The sequence below is a fragment of the Anas acuta genome, chromosome 5 (assembly GCF_963932015.1).
Source record: "Anas acuta chromosome 5, bAnaAcu1.1, whole genome shotgun sequence".
NCBI classification, from domain to species: domain Eukaryota; kingdom Metazoa; phylum Chordata; class Aves; order Anseriformes; family Anatidae; genus Anas; species Anas acuta.
This window is the reverse complement of record NC_088983.1, coordinates 13,021,699-13,039,750: the sequence shown is the minus strand read 5'-3', so window position 1 is coordinate 13,039,750 and position 18,052 is coordinate 13,021,699. Positions and strand designations below refer to the sequence as shown.

The 18,052-nt window shown below is 47.4% G+C and overlaps 1 protein-coding gene across 4 annotated transcripts in view; it reads right to left on the bottom strand.

The window, feature by feature from the left end:
* The window catches only part of CCDC85C (coiled-coil domain containing 85C), a 104,631-nt gene extending 88,153 nt beyond the window's left edge, over positions 1–16,478 (bottom strand). The window contains exons 1-2 of one of the 4 annotated variants that reach the window (XM_068682796.1): positions 16,214–16,476; positions 15,167–15,983 (exon numbers count right to left, since the gene is read on the bottom strand). In XM_068682796.1, the coding sequence (XP_068538897.1) occupies positions 15,167–15,878 (712 nt within the window). In that variant the 5' untranslated portion in view covers positions 15,879–15,983; positions 16,214–16,476. Of the gene's footprint in view, positions 1–15,166 lie in introns of all 4 variants that reach the window. The other 3 variants (XM_068682795.1, XM_068682798.1, XM_068682797.1) reach the window with 3 other exon arrangements.
* Positions 16,479–18,052: the final 1,574 nt, after the last annotated feature.

Sequence of the window (18,052 nt, the reverse complement as noted above, 5' to 3'; positions counted from 1 at the left end):
GCTTCACAAAAGCTTTTGTTCTGTGCTGAAGGGCTAAGGCCAGGTCATGTTCCAGAAGTAGCAAGATAAGGAAAAAGACCTCATGCCTGTGTAGCATTTGATAGACCAAGACCAAGCTAAAAACAGTGGCCATTCATATGCAACAGCCAACTGCTTTAAAGCCATTTAACTGCGTGAGATACACTTCTGAAGTGCAGCAATAAACAGAACACAGCTTCAGCACCAGAGCACACAGCACAGCGCAGTTCCCATATCTCTGAATATCACACTAGAAGGGAATACTAATATCTCTCAGCTAACATAGGTTATCGCACAATTCAAATCATTCCTTTCTTTTGCTTATTACCTCAGTTGCTATTTGTATGCTTAGCACCAATTTGATGGAAATCAAACAACCCTCTTCATGTCCTCGTGGCCTTAAACCGCACAGCACAAGACCACAAGCCAAATTCATCCTTGGTATAAATATCTCTCTAACTGGATGTACAAAGCCTCAAAAAATTGCATTCCTCAGTGTGATAACCTCTCAAAATTTGAGATGAGTCTGATCTGAATGTGGAAAGAGAGTAAACAAGGCAGTTACTTTGGAAAAGAAAGAAGATCTGCACCTTTTTTCAAGTGCCAACTAGCTTATTGCAGTTTCCGTCGTGCCAAAAAAATGATAATCAACCACATGTAAATCTTCCTAGGAAAGCCCCCAGTCTTCTAATAAAACGTCTGTAGAAAACACAGGTATGTTCTCTCATTTCCAGCCCTCACCACAGAACTTCCACAATAGGCACCAGCCCACCCAACGCAGATCTGGAAAAACAGCTTCACCTTGGGCAACTGATACCACAAATGCTGCTCATCCTAATAAGCAACTCTGTTAGCAGCTGCATGGCCACATCACAGAGATCACCACCTCCAAAGCTAGATCCTGACAGACTCTTGCTGGGAGCCTCACTGGTCTCCAGTCCTTGCAAAAGCACTGAGATCTTGGAGCATCTTTGCAGGTCAGGAATACAGTTTACTGCAGACGTAGCTTGTGAAAAGTTCTCTGGCATATGTGTATTTTAGAGCTATTGAGGGACTTCTCCCTGTAGAACCATCTTTTTGGTAACTTCATTAGGCACTAAATTCACACTGAAAAACATTTATAAAATTTATCTACAATCCGCACCGTGCTCACATTGCAGAACATCCCACTACATAAGCGTGTACAAATAATGAGAACATTCTGGGATGAACTTCAGAAGAAGCTGCTAGAGAAAAATCTGTGCATGCCCATCACACTGCTTGATCCCACCTACTTTGCAGGGCGATTTTCACAGGCATCGCTGTCACTGCCCTTTGACACGGGCAATTATCCGCTCCCAGTCCTGGCTGACCTCACATTCCTTACCCACCTGAAACTCCCATGTAAAGATAACACAAGTTTTCATTCACATTAGCTTAGCCTCTTTGTTCTGGAGAAGGAAATGATATTCATAAAGCCCAAACTGATTTCATTCCAGTAGAGGATTAGCTTCTCCCTCTGTCGCTGTTGAACGAAAAGGCAAGCAAGAAATTACTGTCGAATAATTACAATGCTTTTTGCTCTACAATGGATACCCGGAGGTTTGAAAAACAACCCTTTTGCTGGATTGAATCTGCAGTTAATTTCTGAGCGTGCCTCAGATACGCTTAGGAAGCCTACCGAGTCCTGCAGATAAGGCCCACACTGAGGGTCGGAAGATGAAAGCCCTGTTGCCTGCTCTGTGCATACTTAGGCTAGTCAACATCCAAACTGTAAAAAAGGGCAATAATGCTACTTCTCAGGCTTATAAATATGCTATGAGGCCAAACTCATTAATGTTTACAAAGCACTCCTAGACTCCTTGTCTGGAAGGAGTTATACAACCATAAAGTATTATTCATGCTGTTCTAAGGCAGAAAAGTCCGTATTACTGCAAATCCAGCAGTAGCTCTTCATGCACCATTAAGGTTTACTACACAGTCTTAATCTAATCATAAGCACTTCAGAACCCAGATCTGTCATTCGAAACATACAGATCAGACTTCATCACTGAATAACCAACTGGGTCAACTACAGAGAGCACAGGACACACACGCACGTTTTTTCTCATTTATACCGCACATCTTCAACCGAACCATTTGTGTTTCCGAAACTCCATCATTACCGGTTCTCCTGACATCTTGCATTTTGTTCACTCAGGATTTCAACAGGTTCAAACCCCAGGTAATGGATCCATTTGCACATTTTTAAAAAGCTGAGATGGGAAGGTGAGCGAGGTCCAAGTCTACACCTCCTCAGGGAACTGATTCCTTCAAGCAACTTTTTCTGCCTGTTATTATTATAGGATCTCCTTCACCTGCAATTCTGAAAGCGTATTCATAACTAGTGGTAGGCTTGCTCTTGACTTGCTGATCAAAATACAACCTTTATACCTCCAGGCATCATCATCAATGCTGTGCTGGAGGGAGTTCAACCCAGCTGAATGAAACTGAGTGGTAAAAATAACAGCTAGCTCCCAAACCACATCTTGGGTAACTCATTCACTCACTCATGGAGTCCTTCTCTTCCTTCAGGCACCTGCTGCATCTCTTTCCAGTGGCCTCCAACTCCACCCTGAGCTGGGCAGGCAATTCTTGCTGCCCACTCCTCTCCCGTCATGAGGACATTTACCCCACCAAGCGCAGCACAAGGGCTGCAGAACCAAGGAAATAAGGAGCTCACCTGGGCTCAGTGGAAGTTCGCCCCCAGCTGCCCTCCTGCTCTCTACCCTCTTGTAGCAGGCCCAGGAGATGGGCACCTCCACAGCTCCCTGTGATGGGCCACACACTCCACGTGTGTCTTTTGACAGAGCAATCATCCAGGTATGAAACCTCCCATTTAAAAAGAGGAGGTCAAATCCAAATATTGCCATCCTTACCTGTAAAATGTACCGCATTCAGGGAGTTTTGCCCTCTAGATCACATTCCTTTTACTGGGCCAATTCCAAACCTTTCCCCAAAATACTGTGTTTTAAATATTATGTTTTCCTCACTTTTTCCTCACTTTGTGCATTTGCTATTTTTCTACAAAATGCTCCCTTTACTTATAGAAAAATGAAAAAAAAAGAAGACATGCACCAAAGTCGGTAAACACATAGCTTTAAACTTAAGCGTGGCTTAAACAATGTTGCTGTTCAGAGGAACATCCTTTTAAAGAACAAAATTCCAAAAGACCTTAATTATGCTTCCCAGGGTTAACAAAAGGATTTGTGTGATCCAGTTTCTCTTCCTTACTATGATGCAGGTGACTGATGGATGTGACTGAACGCAATACACGTAACCCCACAGGATCTGCACCCATGATTTTAAATAATTAAACGGCATTAATTTGGGCGATCCTTTCCTCCCCGCCCCGCTGCTGCTTGGCTTTACATATAGAAAACATTTAGTGCATGAGGCAAACAACAAACAGGAATGTAATTAGTCCTTTCGAACCGAGATGCTGTTTAACTTAACTAATTGAAAAGAGAGAAAGCCAAAGCTTACGCTGCATGGCTAGCGGCGAAGTCATAAAATGCCACTTTTCTCAAGTTCGTACTCCAGTAATTATCTTTTATACAAAGAACAGTGACTCATAAATCTGCTTTTTCATAAAAATCCTCCACAAAGAAATCTGCAATAAAAGAGCTCCCCTCTTTTTTTTTGGTCAACTTGAGGCTGAAACAAGGTCTTTATGATCTGTGGGAGTGGAAAGTCATTAGGGTTTCAATTCCAAATGAAAATTAAGGCTTTTAACTTCCCATACTACTCATACTGACAATCTTTCATACATAATTGCCTAGGAAGAGTTACTGCAGTCTTGTCACCCTCCTAATGATTTGGTGATAGGCTGACAAATAGATCCTCCCTACAAATTCCCCTCCGCAAATGGGAACAAAAGCCAAAGGTTGTTAAGAAACACTGGGTTCACACCCGAGAGTGACTTTGATGACTTCTCAGTCCGAGCTTATTAGGAGTCACCAAATTAGTGGAGTCAGAAATAGTGCAATCAAGGGATCAGGTAAGAATTTAATTGGAAATAGGCAAGGTGTCTTCAGCAATTATGGCAAAGACGCGGCTGCTTTCTGCTGCAACACGGAGCAACACAACAAGAGCCCATTTGCTTCGACCGTGGACCTGCACCTTAGCTGGAACTGCACCACGCTGCCAGACAGCCAGCATTTTAAATTCACATCTACAATATGATACCAAACAGGGCGATGCAGACGGGACGAGCTGAAATACAACAAATGCTGCCCCCACTCTCTGAAAGGTATCAAGGTAGCCTGTTGCCCTGATACCGCAGTGAAAGCAGTATCATCTTTCTGCACTTGTCTCGCTTAGGTCTTGCTGTGCAGAGGCAAAAACACTGCTCTTTGTCTTTTTTGCTCTTTGTCTTCTCATTTGGGAATAGAAACCCTTATTTGACAAGTTTCTATTTTTGACAGTTGTCTGGAGACTGTCCGCAGTCCGACAGCCTGCTGTCCCACGGGGTAGATACAATGCAGAAAGAAGCACACCAACATATAAAATACTTTTATCCAGTAAAGTCAAAACAGGATTTGAAGCAACTCCAAAACTGGGAATTAGAAATGTCTGGAGTTTTAGTTGCTATATGGGCTGTTTGTTCCTTGCTAGCTCCCTATAACTGAAAACCTGCGTTGTTTGTTATCACTGGTATCATAGCAATGGTTAGAGGCCCATCTGAGGTAAGGGTCTAAATCTGTTGAGCTCTGTACAAGCACGTTGTAAGCGATCCAATGACCTACAGGTTACTTGGAGAAGATAAAGGAAATATATTGTTCTGGTGCTATAAAAGGTGAACCTGAGATTTACCTAAGGCTACATCAGAAAGTCATGTTGCAATGAGAAAGAGCACCAAATCTGAGCCAGTCTAGCACTGGAAATTGCAAAACCATCCATCCTTCTGTTGTTATTTTAAAGCTTACAGCTAAAACAATGCCATCTTAACTGACCTTATAAAAAGAGGACTGTACTTTGTTACAGGAGGCCAGGAGACAAGCACTGGGAGACTGATAAACTGGTTAGAATCCAGAAAGAAAATACCTATACCAAAACTACCAGACAAAAAAAAAATAATTAGAAGATGGTTGAATCTATTCACACGCATGCAGCTATATCCACGTGGCCTGGAAGACTGAGAGCTCCAGAAGCAATGATTTTTTCCAAGGTAGACCATGCAACCACTCCAGAAAAAAAAAAGCTCTCCACAAACAAGGCATCCACCATCGTGTTTCAGGACGAAGAGGAATAATCGTACAGGCTTTAAAAACCGCTCCCCATGTTTCAGGAGGTGTAACAAGCAGTTAAGAGGAGGCAAAGGGAAAACTCCAGGAGGAAATCACACCACAAATGTTTCCAGAATTGGAAAACAGAAAGCCTGCTGCACTGGCTGAAATATCCAACTGGTTTGTAGCTTCAAATATAAACATCACAGAGACTGCAAAATTGAAATAAAGAGAATAAGTGCATAGGTGTAGGTAACAGCAAAGGACAGGTGTGCCAGCAGACTGCACAGCAGCACACAATTGACTCACTCACGGCCTGGGTTTGAGTTGCAATCAGGAAAACGAACAAGGGGATATTTTATCAGAGTTTTTCACAATATGCCATCTTTGTGTGATGCATGAGCCGCCGGTGAAGATCATATAACCTATAACTACGTATCACATTCAACAGCAAACAAGCTTTTAACTCAGTGGAAAGGGATTAAAAGCTCTGCAGATCCAAAGCACAGATCGAAGTTATATTCAGCTGCTGGGAAACATACAAATATGAGACTGCAAACCCCAGTAAGGGAGATAAGAAAAGGAAACCAGGAAGACAAAAGAAAACTATTCATCAAAAAAGTGCTTTAAGATTGCACATAAAAATAAGATTTTCGTAATACCTTTGTTAGGAGCTGGAAAATATTCAGCATCAACAAAAATAACATTTTCTTTTATTATTGATACTCTGTTAGCATCTGATCCTCCTACTCCAGAATAAAAGAGTGGACTTTTATGTAGGTTATCCTGTAGCTATTTCTAGTAGATCCCACTAGAAACAAAAATGGGAGGAAATCAGTGAATACATCAGCATGACCATAGTAAATAGCTGCATGTATATAACTGGGGCTACACAAAAATCATGCGGGCTGTTACCTAAGTAGGTCAGATTATGTCCTCTTGTGGAGATTACAGATCTGCTTTGCATGGAAGACTAAAGCAAGTATTAAGTCTTAACTCTATTCAAGTCAAGCACTGTCCCTGTAGCAACTTTACAGGGCACTGAGATGTACCACACTACCAAGTGGTCCACGGCCTAATACAAAGTCACAGCCATCCTTCAAGGAGCACAGTGTGACAGGAGTGGCATATATAGGACAAGGCATTATCAATACGTGTCATAGAGTGAATGAAATGAACCTTTGCAAGTCAAAAACTGCACATGAAAGATGGCTGCAAATCCTCCAGAGACTGCTTAGCACTTAATGGAGAGCCAGAAACCAGGAATGCGGGGTTTAACCTTGCACTTGTGATACACAGCAACCTGTCTTGGGATGATCCAAGGTAGGAGATGTGGGGAAAGGACAAACAGTTGTTAAATCTAGTCAACCCCAATAGATCACATAAAGATACTGACAGCAAGCCGCCTGCTGCGATGGTTTCCATAGAAATATTAAGCTTTGGGGACTGGAAATGCTGTAAGGCTTGCTTTTCCTTTTTCTCTTTTCTAAAATAATGGTTTGTTTTTATTGATCTACTTTGAGTTGTCCTTTTGTCTGCTCCCTTCCTCACCATGTTGTCTTCTGCAGCAAGAGGACAGGACAACACCACAGCTCTCCCCACCATACCAACGAGGGGTTCTCAGCATCACTTGTCTTCGTTTTGTCGCCCCAGGAAGGCAGGGACAGGTCAGACAAGGCTGCCAAACCCTCAAATATAGGTAACCCTGGATCATCCTACTGCCCAAGAGACAGCTTGAAACACGAGCAAGATACCTACTCTTGTGTCTAGTCCTTCATTCATTTGCTCCTGATACTACTTCCTCTGCCTTCCACAAGCACCCAAATGCCACCAATTTCTCTGTTTGAGAACGAAACCCCAGCATTTGCATGAAACGGGGGGAAAGGCAGCAGCATGTAGTCATGAGTGTCATTGTATGGAGCTGGGGGATGGAGCTGAAGAGCTTTTCAGAGCACTCCTGATTTGATTGAACTAAATCTGCCAGCGAGCCTGGGCTGACACAACTACACAAGACAGCTAACATGTCACCCCTTCAACTGCAGTTTACAGCTGGGCAATGCCCTGATACCATAAGCCTGGCACTCATCGCTAGCGCTCCCTCCTCTCCAGACAGCGCAGACATCTCCCACCGTACCCACAGCAGACAAAAAGGGGATATCCACTCCGGCAAACCGGTAGGAGAAGCCCTTATCTCCTAGCCCAGACAATGTTTTAATTCACATCAGATGCAGGACTGCTTCAGTCTGAGTGTGAGATCGCTGAAATGGAGTGTCTGTAGTCACTTGCCAAGACGAGCGGCACAACAGCAACGCTGACAGCACGTAGCACATGGTGCGTTAGAGTCTCCCAGTCTCAAATCTCACCAATAAATTAACCTGTAATCTACTTTGCCAAGGAGAATCTTTCACAAAGACCCTTTGCAGGAGAATCCTTAACAAGGTGAGCATTGGGCACAGTTGACCAGGACAAGGAAGGCATGACCAGGGTGCTGAGGGTGCTAACCTGGCAGCCTCCAGCAGAGAGGCTCCCCCCAAGGCCACTGCTGCCCCCCAGAAACTGGGCAGGCAGGGATGGACCAGCTGCTCTCAGGAGGGGACTCTCAGAAAACCTGCATTTCGGCAGGTATGAACATTGTGCTCTTTCGCCAGAGCGGGATATCTCCTTGTGTCATTGCTCGGAGGTTGGCAAAGAAGTTGGCAAAGTACTGAGCTTTTGGAGAGGAGTAAACACCAAGGCAAGAAGCAACTGAAGGGAGGGAAGAGCATATATAAACCTGTATGCATAGGGACTGAGGTAACCTGGCACAAATGGTCTCGGCCCAGATGTGAGTCACCATGCAAGCGTTCAAAATAACCTGTACAGCAGCCTTCAATTGCCATGGTGATAAATGTTTCCTAATGCCTAAGAGCAGCTGAGTCCTGAACTCCACACACCTCATTCACTAACAAAAGCACTCATTACATTAAAAAAAAAAAATAACACAAATGAATTGTGGCCATTTTAAGCCTATCTCAGATCAAGGGCTGATCTACACGCTCTCCTTTCAATGGGGAGTGCTATTCTTCCACCGCCATTAATTCAGAAGATGGAGCTCGCTCGCTTTTTTTGCTTCACATTTCAGTAGGCAAGGGAAAGACAGATTCTGTGAGACAGTGTTACTTTTTCTGCCAGGAGTTATCTATTCGCAGAAGTGGGTCAACTTTCTCTTGGTGGACATGTTAGTGTGCGAGTGCCTAGCAGCGCTGCCTGCGAATTTCTGTCCGCTCCGCGTGCGGAGGAACCTCTGCACATAACTATTTATGGCAGCCAAGTGTTTCATGAATTGCAGCAAGTTAACCACAAGGGGATGATGACATTTGGAGACAGGGCAGGATGAATTCTGGCTTGCAGACAAAAAGTCAGGTTAAAAATACAGAATGCAGAAGCAAACCTAGCCAGTCACTGATAATCCGCAGGAAAACTGGATACGTGGCCCCCAACCTTGCCTGCTCCACGTGAGCAGTGTCGTGTGTTTTGCAGTGGGATATATATTACAGCCATGATGAGCGTGGAAAGAGCTTCAGCATTCCCAGAATCAATAGTTTTAAGGGTATTTTAAATGGCCTAATAATTCTCTTCATTCACCTCACGACACACCGACCATTTTTGCCACTATAAGCACCTCACCCACCCGCTGTTGTCCCTCTCAGAGCTCCTGCAAAGGGCAGCCCAAACACAGAAGGATGCTGTAGCAGTGGCCTGAGGGGACAACATGGGCAGACCATCCTGTGGACACGTCTGTGAGAGCCACAAGCAAGGCTGATGCCCAGCTCCTGCCAGGGAGGCTCTTGCCTGGGCCCTCCTCCTCCTCACTGCGGCCTCCATGGCGGGCCTTGTCCCCACACAAGTGTTGACCCTTGAGCTCTGAAGCCTCCCCAGCAGTACTGCTCATACCCCTCATCTCCTCTCACATGCCACGTGCAACACCTGTCAAGGCTGCATTTTGGGTTCCCGTGCCTGCCACTTAATTAGATCACCATTTAATTCAATCCTCAGCTTTATTTGATGAAATGCCTCCAGAGGACCAAATCATTTACATGTAACCAACACAATTTATTTCCCTTATTTTGATTGCTTTTGACAAGAGTAAGTGGATAATTCCATCAAAGGCCCATAGAAAATTGCCTTTTAATCAATACATTTTTTTTCCTTCAACAGGACAGCTGAGAACAAGATATCTCTTTAGAAAATTGAAAGAGGAATACAAAATTGAAAAGCACTACTATACAGAATATTTCCAGACATGGCCCAATTTGAGTGCCTTAAGTTTCTTGAGCCTTGTTTTCATGGGCACCAGCTACCCCGAAGTTTCAGAGCCTAGCGGGTTGGCACACACTTAATGCCCCAGCAGGAAGGCAGGAGTGGACAATGACTAAGATGCCTCCAGCTGATGCCCCTTGGTAGAGAGGCCAATGACTGCTGGCTACAGGAAACTCAAGCTGTAGCCTTAGCATCTGAAACATCAGCATTTAAAAACCTATTAGCAGAACTCAGTGAACACAGAAGAGAGGGAAACAAGTATTTCTACAGAGGTCTTACATTTAGCCTATCAGCCCAGGGAGGGTCTCCTTATTTAATCACAAGGAAGCTGTATGTAGTGGCCTGTGATACCAAAAATATTAACATCCTAAATACAGAAAATGAAAAGTTAATGTAATGTTTGAAGGACTAAGAGTGCTCTTCATGTCACAGAGGTAGGAATTGGTCAAGTAGATGAAACTTTGCTTCACAGTTTGGCAGGAGCCATCGAGGTCTGATGTGTCTCCATCGTAGAGAAGAGAGCTTCCTCCAACCCAGACCGTTGTGCCCATGTGGTATGGGGACTGCAAGGAGGTGACATCTGACTGGTACCTGGAAAAGTGATTTCCTGTCTTTCATTAGTGCTCACACAGCTGTGCCGGAAGAGTGCAAGATGGTCACCACAATATTTCAATACGGTTGATTTCACCTCACTTTAGATGGCTCCATATGAACTACCACCCAAGTTTCCTTCCCATCAGTAAAAAGAGCACATACAGTGTACAATGCTTCACCCTCTAAAATAGACATAGGTGACATAAATCATGATACCAAAATCTCTTCTTTCACATGTTCTATAAAGGAAGCCCAAGGAAACAAAGATATTACAGCCTATATTGTAGACACCTCAATTTAAAATCAGATGAACCTCATCCTTCGCTTCTGCATATTCTCATCTCAAAGGCCTCATTAATACGTCATAGTAAGTAATATGTATATTGATTATGAATACTCTAATAAAAACAAAGGACTTTGGCCTAAAGGGTATGTGAAAAAGAAGAGAAGTAAGTACAGAGTATCTACACATCCAATCAATACCAACCCACAGGGAATGGCTATTTCTCTTTGCCACCATTTTAAATGCAATATATCGTACCCTCTAGGTAAATATGTGGACATTTACAAGTGGGAATCAATAGAACTAGAGCTCTTCCCACCCCCTCACCCAGAGAGACCATTCTTCTTCCCTTGGAGCAGACAGCAGTGATGGGCCATAGATTAATGTCTCTGCTATGACAGGCTATCTGCTGTGTCCACCACCTGCCTCCATACCTCTCCGACCACTTTTCAAGTGTTGATATTTTTAAGAACGTTTCTTTTTAGAAACCTATTCATGCTGATAAAAAAATACCTAAACATTTCACTCAACTGGAATGAAGTCAAAGAGACACTGGAAACAGCTTGGCACATTTTGGGAACTCAGAGCAAACAGCTTCAGTGGCAGGTGAACGAGAAGTTCTGCTGACAAAAGCCATTTGATGGTGGAGGGAAATTAAAGCCCAAAACCTTTGTAAGCGTGCACTGGATTTTGTCCCAGACACATCAACAGCTAGCAAGTCTGTATCACTCCAGGCTCACAGCACAGGCGAGGAAATCCACAACATGCGCTCACCCTCGTCTGTCTCACAGCAACGTTACACCAGACTGGGAGAACTCATACGCTGCCTGCCTGCAGGACCGCACCAGCCACCGGGACTGACTTGTGCGGAGCAACCACCAGCAGGCAGGACCAAGTCCTTCTACATTTGCAACAAGGGCACATTCACTCCTTCTTGTCAGCTCTCTGTCTCTCCCAGATGTACACATAAATCCCACCAAAGCCAACTGTCCTCTAATTGTTATTGGATAAACAGTTGTTCTAGTTAGATGGAGAGGAGGCTAAAATTAGTGGAAGCCGTTACTCCGCTTCAGGGAGCATAGAGTCCCTCCTCCCAAGGTTCCCACATTATAATCCAGGGTATGTCCCACAGGACCTGAAGGCTTATTCCTCCCCCCAGGTCATGTTAGTATCACACAACGTGGCTATCTTCTTTTCTTTTTTCCCCTCCAGTTTGGTGTTTTGTTTTTTTTTTTTTTTGGAAATTTTATTCTGGCAGAAACCAGGCAGTAGCAACAGCAATAGCTCCAACTGGGCTGCCTCGCCCAGCTGGAAGTCCAGAAAGACTATGTACATCCACAGAGACACCTGCCATGCATGCAAAGTAAAGCCAAAAGCACTCACAAGCACAGCACAGCAACTGTACTTCAATACCTGCCCTGGATGTGTGGGTACATTCATTGGAACTACAGCACATCGCTCAACACAGATGCAACTGGCCAGACCCCATCACACAGCCTGCAGGTGCCCCTATCCCTGCCACGACGGTTCCCAGCTCACACACCACGAAGCAGAGAACGAAAAGACCATTTACCTTCAGACTAAACACATGTTCTCCTGGCTTTCAGCAGGATATCCGGAGCTGTGTAAGAGCATGTCATCCAGCATTAACTGCTGTACTATCAGTTGTGCTTATTACCTTATCGTCCATGAGCAGATATTTAGTCATCAGGTTCCAAGTATCAGCTTCCAAAAAGCCGGTTTATAAAAGTAAATAGACTCAGAAAAGTCAAGAGAAGGTGGATCAGAGATTGGTTTGGGTTTGTTTTTGTTTTTAACTTGCACCATTTCTACTGAATTCACCTTACAAACCTAGAGTTTAAAGTTCATCACCTCACATCGGGGCAGGTCACCGGGGCCAATAAATCAAGCCCTGGCTTACCAAGTCACTTCCAAAGGATTGTTGAAGAGAAAATAAATATTTAATTCACCTTTGCTTGCTAAGATTTCATTAAAAAGCTGTCAACCCAGGAGCATTTAACAGCTGCCATTCTCAACTCCTTCAGACAAGCACTAACCTGGTGACACAGTCTGCTAAACACCTGGAAAAGCCGGGCACCGCATGAAGCCCAATTGACATCACTACCAGCGGCAGCACATTTCAGGACTTCCCAGCTTTCTGTAATTTCCAAAAGTGCTCTAGCTAATGGCTCACCATCTCTTGCTCTCACCACTTGTCCAAGGCTTCTGCTTACTACAGATGCCAAGTTCTGCCCTGCATCTGTTTCAGATCCACCTCCCTCCTCCGTAATAAAGTACCGGAGGGCTGTTCATCACTGCACCAGTTGTGCTGGCCAGGCTGCTTCATCCACCAGGTAGTTACCCAGTGTGTTAAAGAAAGGAGATTACAGCAAACCAGTCTGAATTCTGTAACCTAAAAACAAAAGGCCACTCTTTCTCCTCTTCTTTCCATTTTATCCCAAGAAAAAAAAAAAAATAATCAGGAAAAGAGTATAAAAAGATTAACATCTAACCTTCACGCACCAAAAGCAGAGTCAGCACCAAGAGCAATGGAAGGGAGCTGGTGCTGCAGAGGCTGCTGTGACAGCTCCTGCACCGACCTGACTTGCTGGATTTTTTCCTCCACATTCACTGTCCCTCCTCTTCCACATTGTCACCGGCTTAAATGAATTGCCACTTGGTCCCAGGCAAGCCTCCCCACCAGACTCCTTTCTGTCAGTCAAAAAGAGGCCCGAGAAGCTTTGCATTTACATATGTATTCACAGGCACTTCCAAAGGCATGCTGAGGGAAATGGCCTTGCTGAATACCGATGCTATCTAAGAATGACTATTTAAGTCATTTTACAGCTTCACTACCTAAGAAGAGAGATCAGGCTTGTTTGCATCTTTCCAGGGATTATTAGTCTAGAAAGTGCAGATCATATCTGTGCCATCCTCAGAAACGAAGCCACACAGGTTGGCAGTAAAGAGGCAGCTCCAGTACTTCTCACATCTTCCACAGCTTGAGTTGGGCAACCCTGAAACAGAAGTCACTAAAAGCTAAGGAAGTATTTGATAACTAAAAGGGATTTGGTCTCAGAGCTGCAAAGCCCTTCTGTCCCAAAACAATAACAGCACGCTCTATCTGCCAAGTGCTCTCCGGGCCTCTGAGAAGGGCAACGCTTTATGAAAATAAAATCACACCAGGAGCAGAAGCTAGCTGAAGGTTTACAAACAAGATACTTCTGATTTACACAACTCTAGAAGAGAGAGAGGGGGAAAAAATAATAATAGGATGCTTGCCGTATCCTGCAACATCTGGTGGCTGGATCACCCTCTAAACCAGCAAGCCCTGTCTAATGGGTGAGGTGGCAGAAACATCTCCAGCTGCGAGTGGAAACACGCAGCTGCGGCAACAGGACTGAGCATGGCAAATTCGTGGATAAACATACCACTTGAAATCCAGGCTGATTAGTGCCGTGTGCCCTCAGACCTCCTGGAGCATCAGGACTTCCCATAAATCACCGAAAACAAGGACCAGCACTCCCTGGTCCCACCAGGACCACCAAAAGCTCTGGGAACTGAAGGTGGTGATCTGGCAAACACATCCAGCAGCCCCCTCCCCAGCGTCCTGCCCCTCTGTGGCCTCTTGTGCCCAGCGAGCCCCAAGTGGCACCAGTAGCAGCCAGCCTCCAAGGCTCCATCCTGGTGTTCGGAGGAGGGCTGTGTGTATACCAACCCAAAAATACCTCTCTGGGAAATCCTCTTGGAAAAGAGGATTAAGTACATTTAAAGGAGTCTTGTACACAACAATTAAACAGATTGATGCCTGGTTTGACTCCTGTTAAACCCTCCTGACCAAACTACTCCTTCTAGGAGTCCCCAAAAATCCATTTTAAAGACATTCCAATATTATTATTTTAATGCCTGACCACTATTCATCAGCAGGAGAAACTTTGCTTGCATACAAACTGTCAGAGGAGGTTTGGCATGATTTCACAGTGGAGCTTGTTTCTAACTTTAATGACTGGGCTGAACAAAATTGTGAATGCAGCGTCCCTTTGAGAGCAATCTCTTCTCTACAAACAAACCGGTTCCTGAAGAGAAGCAAGGGAACAAGGGGAAGCCAAGTTCCAGCTCTCCAAAACCGGTGGGCACACCATAGGCAGGCAGCCTGCCCAAGAGCCCATGAAGCTAACAGGTGATGCTCCACGCAGCAGACCTCGACTTTAATCAGCTTCTTCCGAAATCTCGTTTAGGTTTTTATCAATCTCATCAAAACAGCTGATAAACAAGCCACACGTAACCCAGAATATTTAAAGGAGAAGAGTCAGAGGAGGAAGGGATGGGAAAATCAGCATTTAACTCTGAAAACACAGACAGCTTTTTTGAGGGGGAGCAAAAGCAAAAAACACACCAATCCTCCAGATAAAAACCCTCCAAGCCTCAGCCCCAGACAGCAGTAACACAACCCAGGGGCACCACGCTGGGTGCAAGCACCGCAGAGCCCTGTGACCACCGCCACCACCCCACATACACATGGGTGCTCCTCCCCACACCACCACCCCCAGCTGCTCTGCCGGAGCACCCTGGGGCCACCAAGGATGGGTAGGGCTGGGGATGGCAGGGACCACAGCATCCCTCACACCCTTGCCAAGGGGGCTAGGCACGCTGAGAGGAGGTGGGCACAGGGCAGGACCAGCAGCACCTGCAACCAGCAGGGCTACGAGGAGGGGGACAAGCTCACCGTTGAGACCATTGGGGATGCTCCGGTGGTGGAGAGGCGCAGACAGGTCATCCATAGACCTCCGCATGGCCCCGGCCTTGCTGTCGCCGGCCTTGTGGTGGTGGAGGTGGTGGTGATGGTGGTCAGGGCTGCCCGCGCTGCCCGTGCTGGAGGTGCTGCTCCCGTCCCCCACGTCCCTGGTGGCCGAGCCGCCGTTGAGGTTGGTCAGGCTGGCCTGGCTGTCGATGGAGCTCCGCGAGCCGGCCCCGCTCCGCTCCTCGTCCAGCATGAGCACCATCTCCTTCAGCTCCACGTTCTCCCGCAGGAGGGTCTCCTGCCTCGCCTCCAGGTCCTTCAGCTTCTGCTGGTACATGCCCACCTCCTTCCACATCACGCTGGCCGTGTGCCTCCCGAAGCGCTGCCATTCCCTCGACAGCTTCTTGCCTTTCTGCCGGTCGTCGTCCAGGAAGCAGCAGAGCTCCCGCAGCTCCTGGTTGTCGTCCTGCAACTTCTGGTTGACCTCCTTCAGCCCGCGGATCTCGTGCAGGTGGAGCTGCAGCCGCCGGTTCACGTCCTTCATCAAGTTGCCGTGTTCCACCATTAAGTTCATCTTTTCATTCTCCACTTTCCTCAGTCTTTTCACCAGCTCCTCCTTGCTCCACCTCAGCATCTCCTCCTCCGAAATTTTGCTCAGGTCCTCCTTGGACCCTTCGAGGGGATTTTTTGCCATCATCTGTGCTCAAGCAGCGTCCGTTCCGACACGTAACAAACGGGGTTCGGGTAATTCGGATTATTTTTGTTCACCTGATTTCCTGGGACTACGATTCACTGCAGCATCCTGGGGAAGAAATATTATAGTTCCCCACGGAGAGCCGGACAAGGAAGCACAGCAAAGCCGGACTGGAAGATCTTCTCCCCCGCAGATCCCATAATAAAAAACCAACCCAGATTGGAGGGGAAAACAAAAATGATGAAAAAAAAAAAAAAAAAAAAGACGCCCCCCCCCAAGGGGGCTGCGGGGAACGGGCACCCCCGGGCTTAGCCTCCGCAGGGGATCGCCCAACTCACCCCGGGTGCACCGAGCCCGGCGGCCGGCCCCGTTCCCGGGGGGCTCCGTCCACTTGTTCGCCCCCTGCAGCTCCGCGGGGCCGAGCCCGGCGCGGTGGCGGCGGCTGCTGCCGGTGCGGCGGTGCCGAGGGAGCGCAGAGGGAGCCGGCGCCTTCCCGGAACGGCTCGGCCCTGGGCACGGAGGGGACGGGCGGCAGCGCCGGGGCTGGTCCCACCTCCTGCCGGCCGCGGCCCTGCCCCAGCCGAGCGGAGGAGGAGGAGGAGGAGGAGGAGGAGGAGGAGGAGGAGGAGGAGGCGAGCGCCGCCCTCCCCCCGTGCCCCATTGGCTGCAGGGCCGGGCCGGGCCGTGCCGAGCCGGGCCCCGAGCGCCGCGCCCCGCCGCCGGCTCGGGTTACCGGGGCCGCGGGCAGGTACAAAGGGACGGCGCCGCCTCTCCTCCCCGTTCGCCTATTTTATTTTTTTTTCACCCCCTTTTTATTTTATTTTATTTTTTTTTTTTTTCCCGGGAAATAGCAGGCCCGGGAAGGGTGGGGTTGGCCATGCAGGAAAACGAGCCCGCCCGGTCCCGGTCCCGGTCCCGGTCCCCTCTCCCGGCCCGGCTTCGTGCCCGGGTCCCCACGCTGCAGGTTGAGCCTCGGCCTCCTCTCCGCACCCCGGGGCCGTCGTGAGCCCTCAGCCCCCGGAGGCAGCACCGGTTCCCCGCTGAGATCTGCCCCGGTTCTGGTGGCCCGGGTGCAGGTGTGCTCGTGTCGCTTCGGGCAGAACCAGGGAAAGGGTGCAGAAAGTTCACTGAGCGGATTCCCTAGGCGACGCGTAGGCAGATTTCCTATATCCTCGCATCACATCCCCTTGACTTTTACTCTAATGCACTTTTCCTTGGAATACGCTGTTAGCTGCTTTTGGCCGGCATCGTGTTGTAGAAATGAAAGATGCACCAGGACAGGGCAGTGCTGCCAGCTGTTTCCCACATGAGAATCCTCAGAAAGCCCCAGGGAATCGGCAGCTTTGTGTTCCCGAGGAGCCTTGGTAAACGATTTGACTCCAGGGTTAATTCAGTGCAACCTCAAATTTGTGACCGCACCGAGAGCTGGTCCAAGCCACCCTCTAGCAATAAAGAAGCATCAAATCCAGTGCTGGAGCGTGGGACACAGAGCAGATGGCCTGTGTGTGGAGGGAGCATCACTGCGACTTCTGCCTTTTGGTGTTGCCTTCCTAAGCCGAAGTAAAGCTGCATTTCTCAGATGCTGTTTCTTCTGCATGAGTCTGTGCTGGTTGGTTTGTGAGCCCAGACATACCCTTGGTAAACTAGGACAGGTGCCAGTTCCCTGCTGAAGTACAACAGCACTTCCCTTCTTCTGGTGGAGTTCATCCCCTCCATGGACACTCCTGGCCCTTCTCCTCTCCCAGTGCAGTTTTATTAACAAAAAGGGAGCAGGAGCTTGGGACCAGTCACTTTGTGTGAGATATGCCTGTGGTCAACCACTGGTAACACGCCTTACAGACGTGGAGATGTGAAGACAATGGTCCCCTAGCACACACAAACCAAGGTAATTCCCTGAGGAGGAAGGAACCAAAATACCCTCGTGCAGGTGAGCGCTGAGGCCTGCCTGCTGCCTTTGGAGGAGTTTGCTCCCCACAGATTTGGGAGCTGGGTGAGGTGGCTGAAGAGCTGTCTTGCCTGCCTGGGAAATGAAGGAGAAAAGTGTGATTTCATGCTGTGAATTCACCGCTGTGGCAGGGTCAGCGCTTGGGATGCAGAAATCAGCAGGTGTCTGCGCACCACCTTGGGCCTTGGAGAGGTGACTTTTCCCCAGGTCCCTCAGGCCTGGAGCAGGTCTG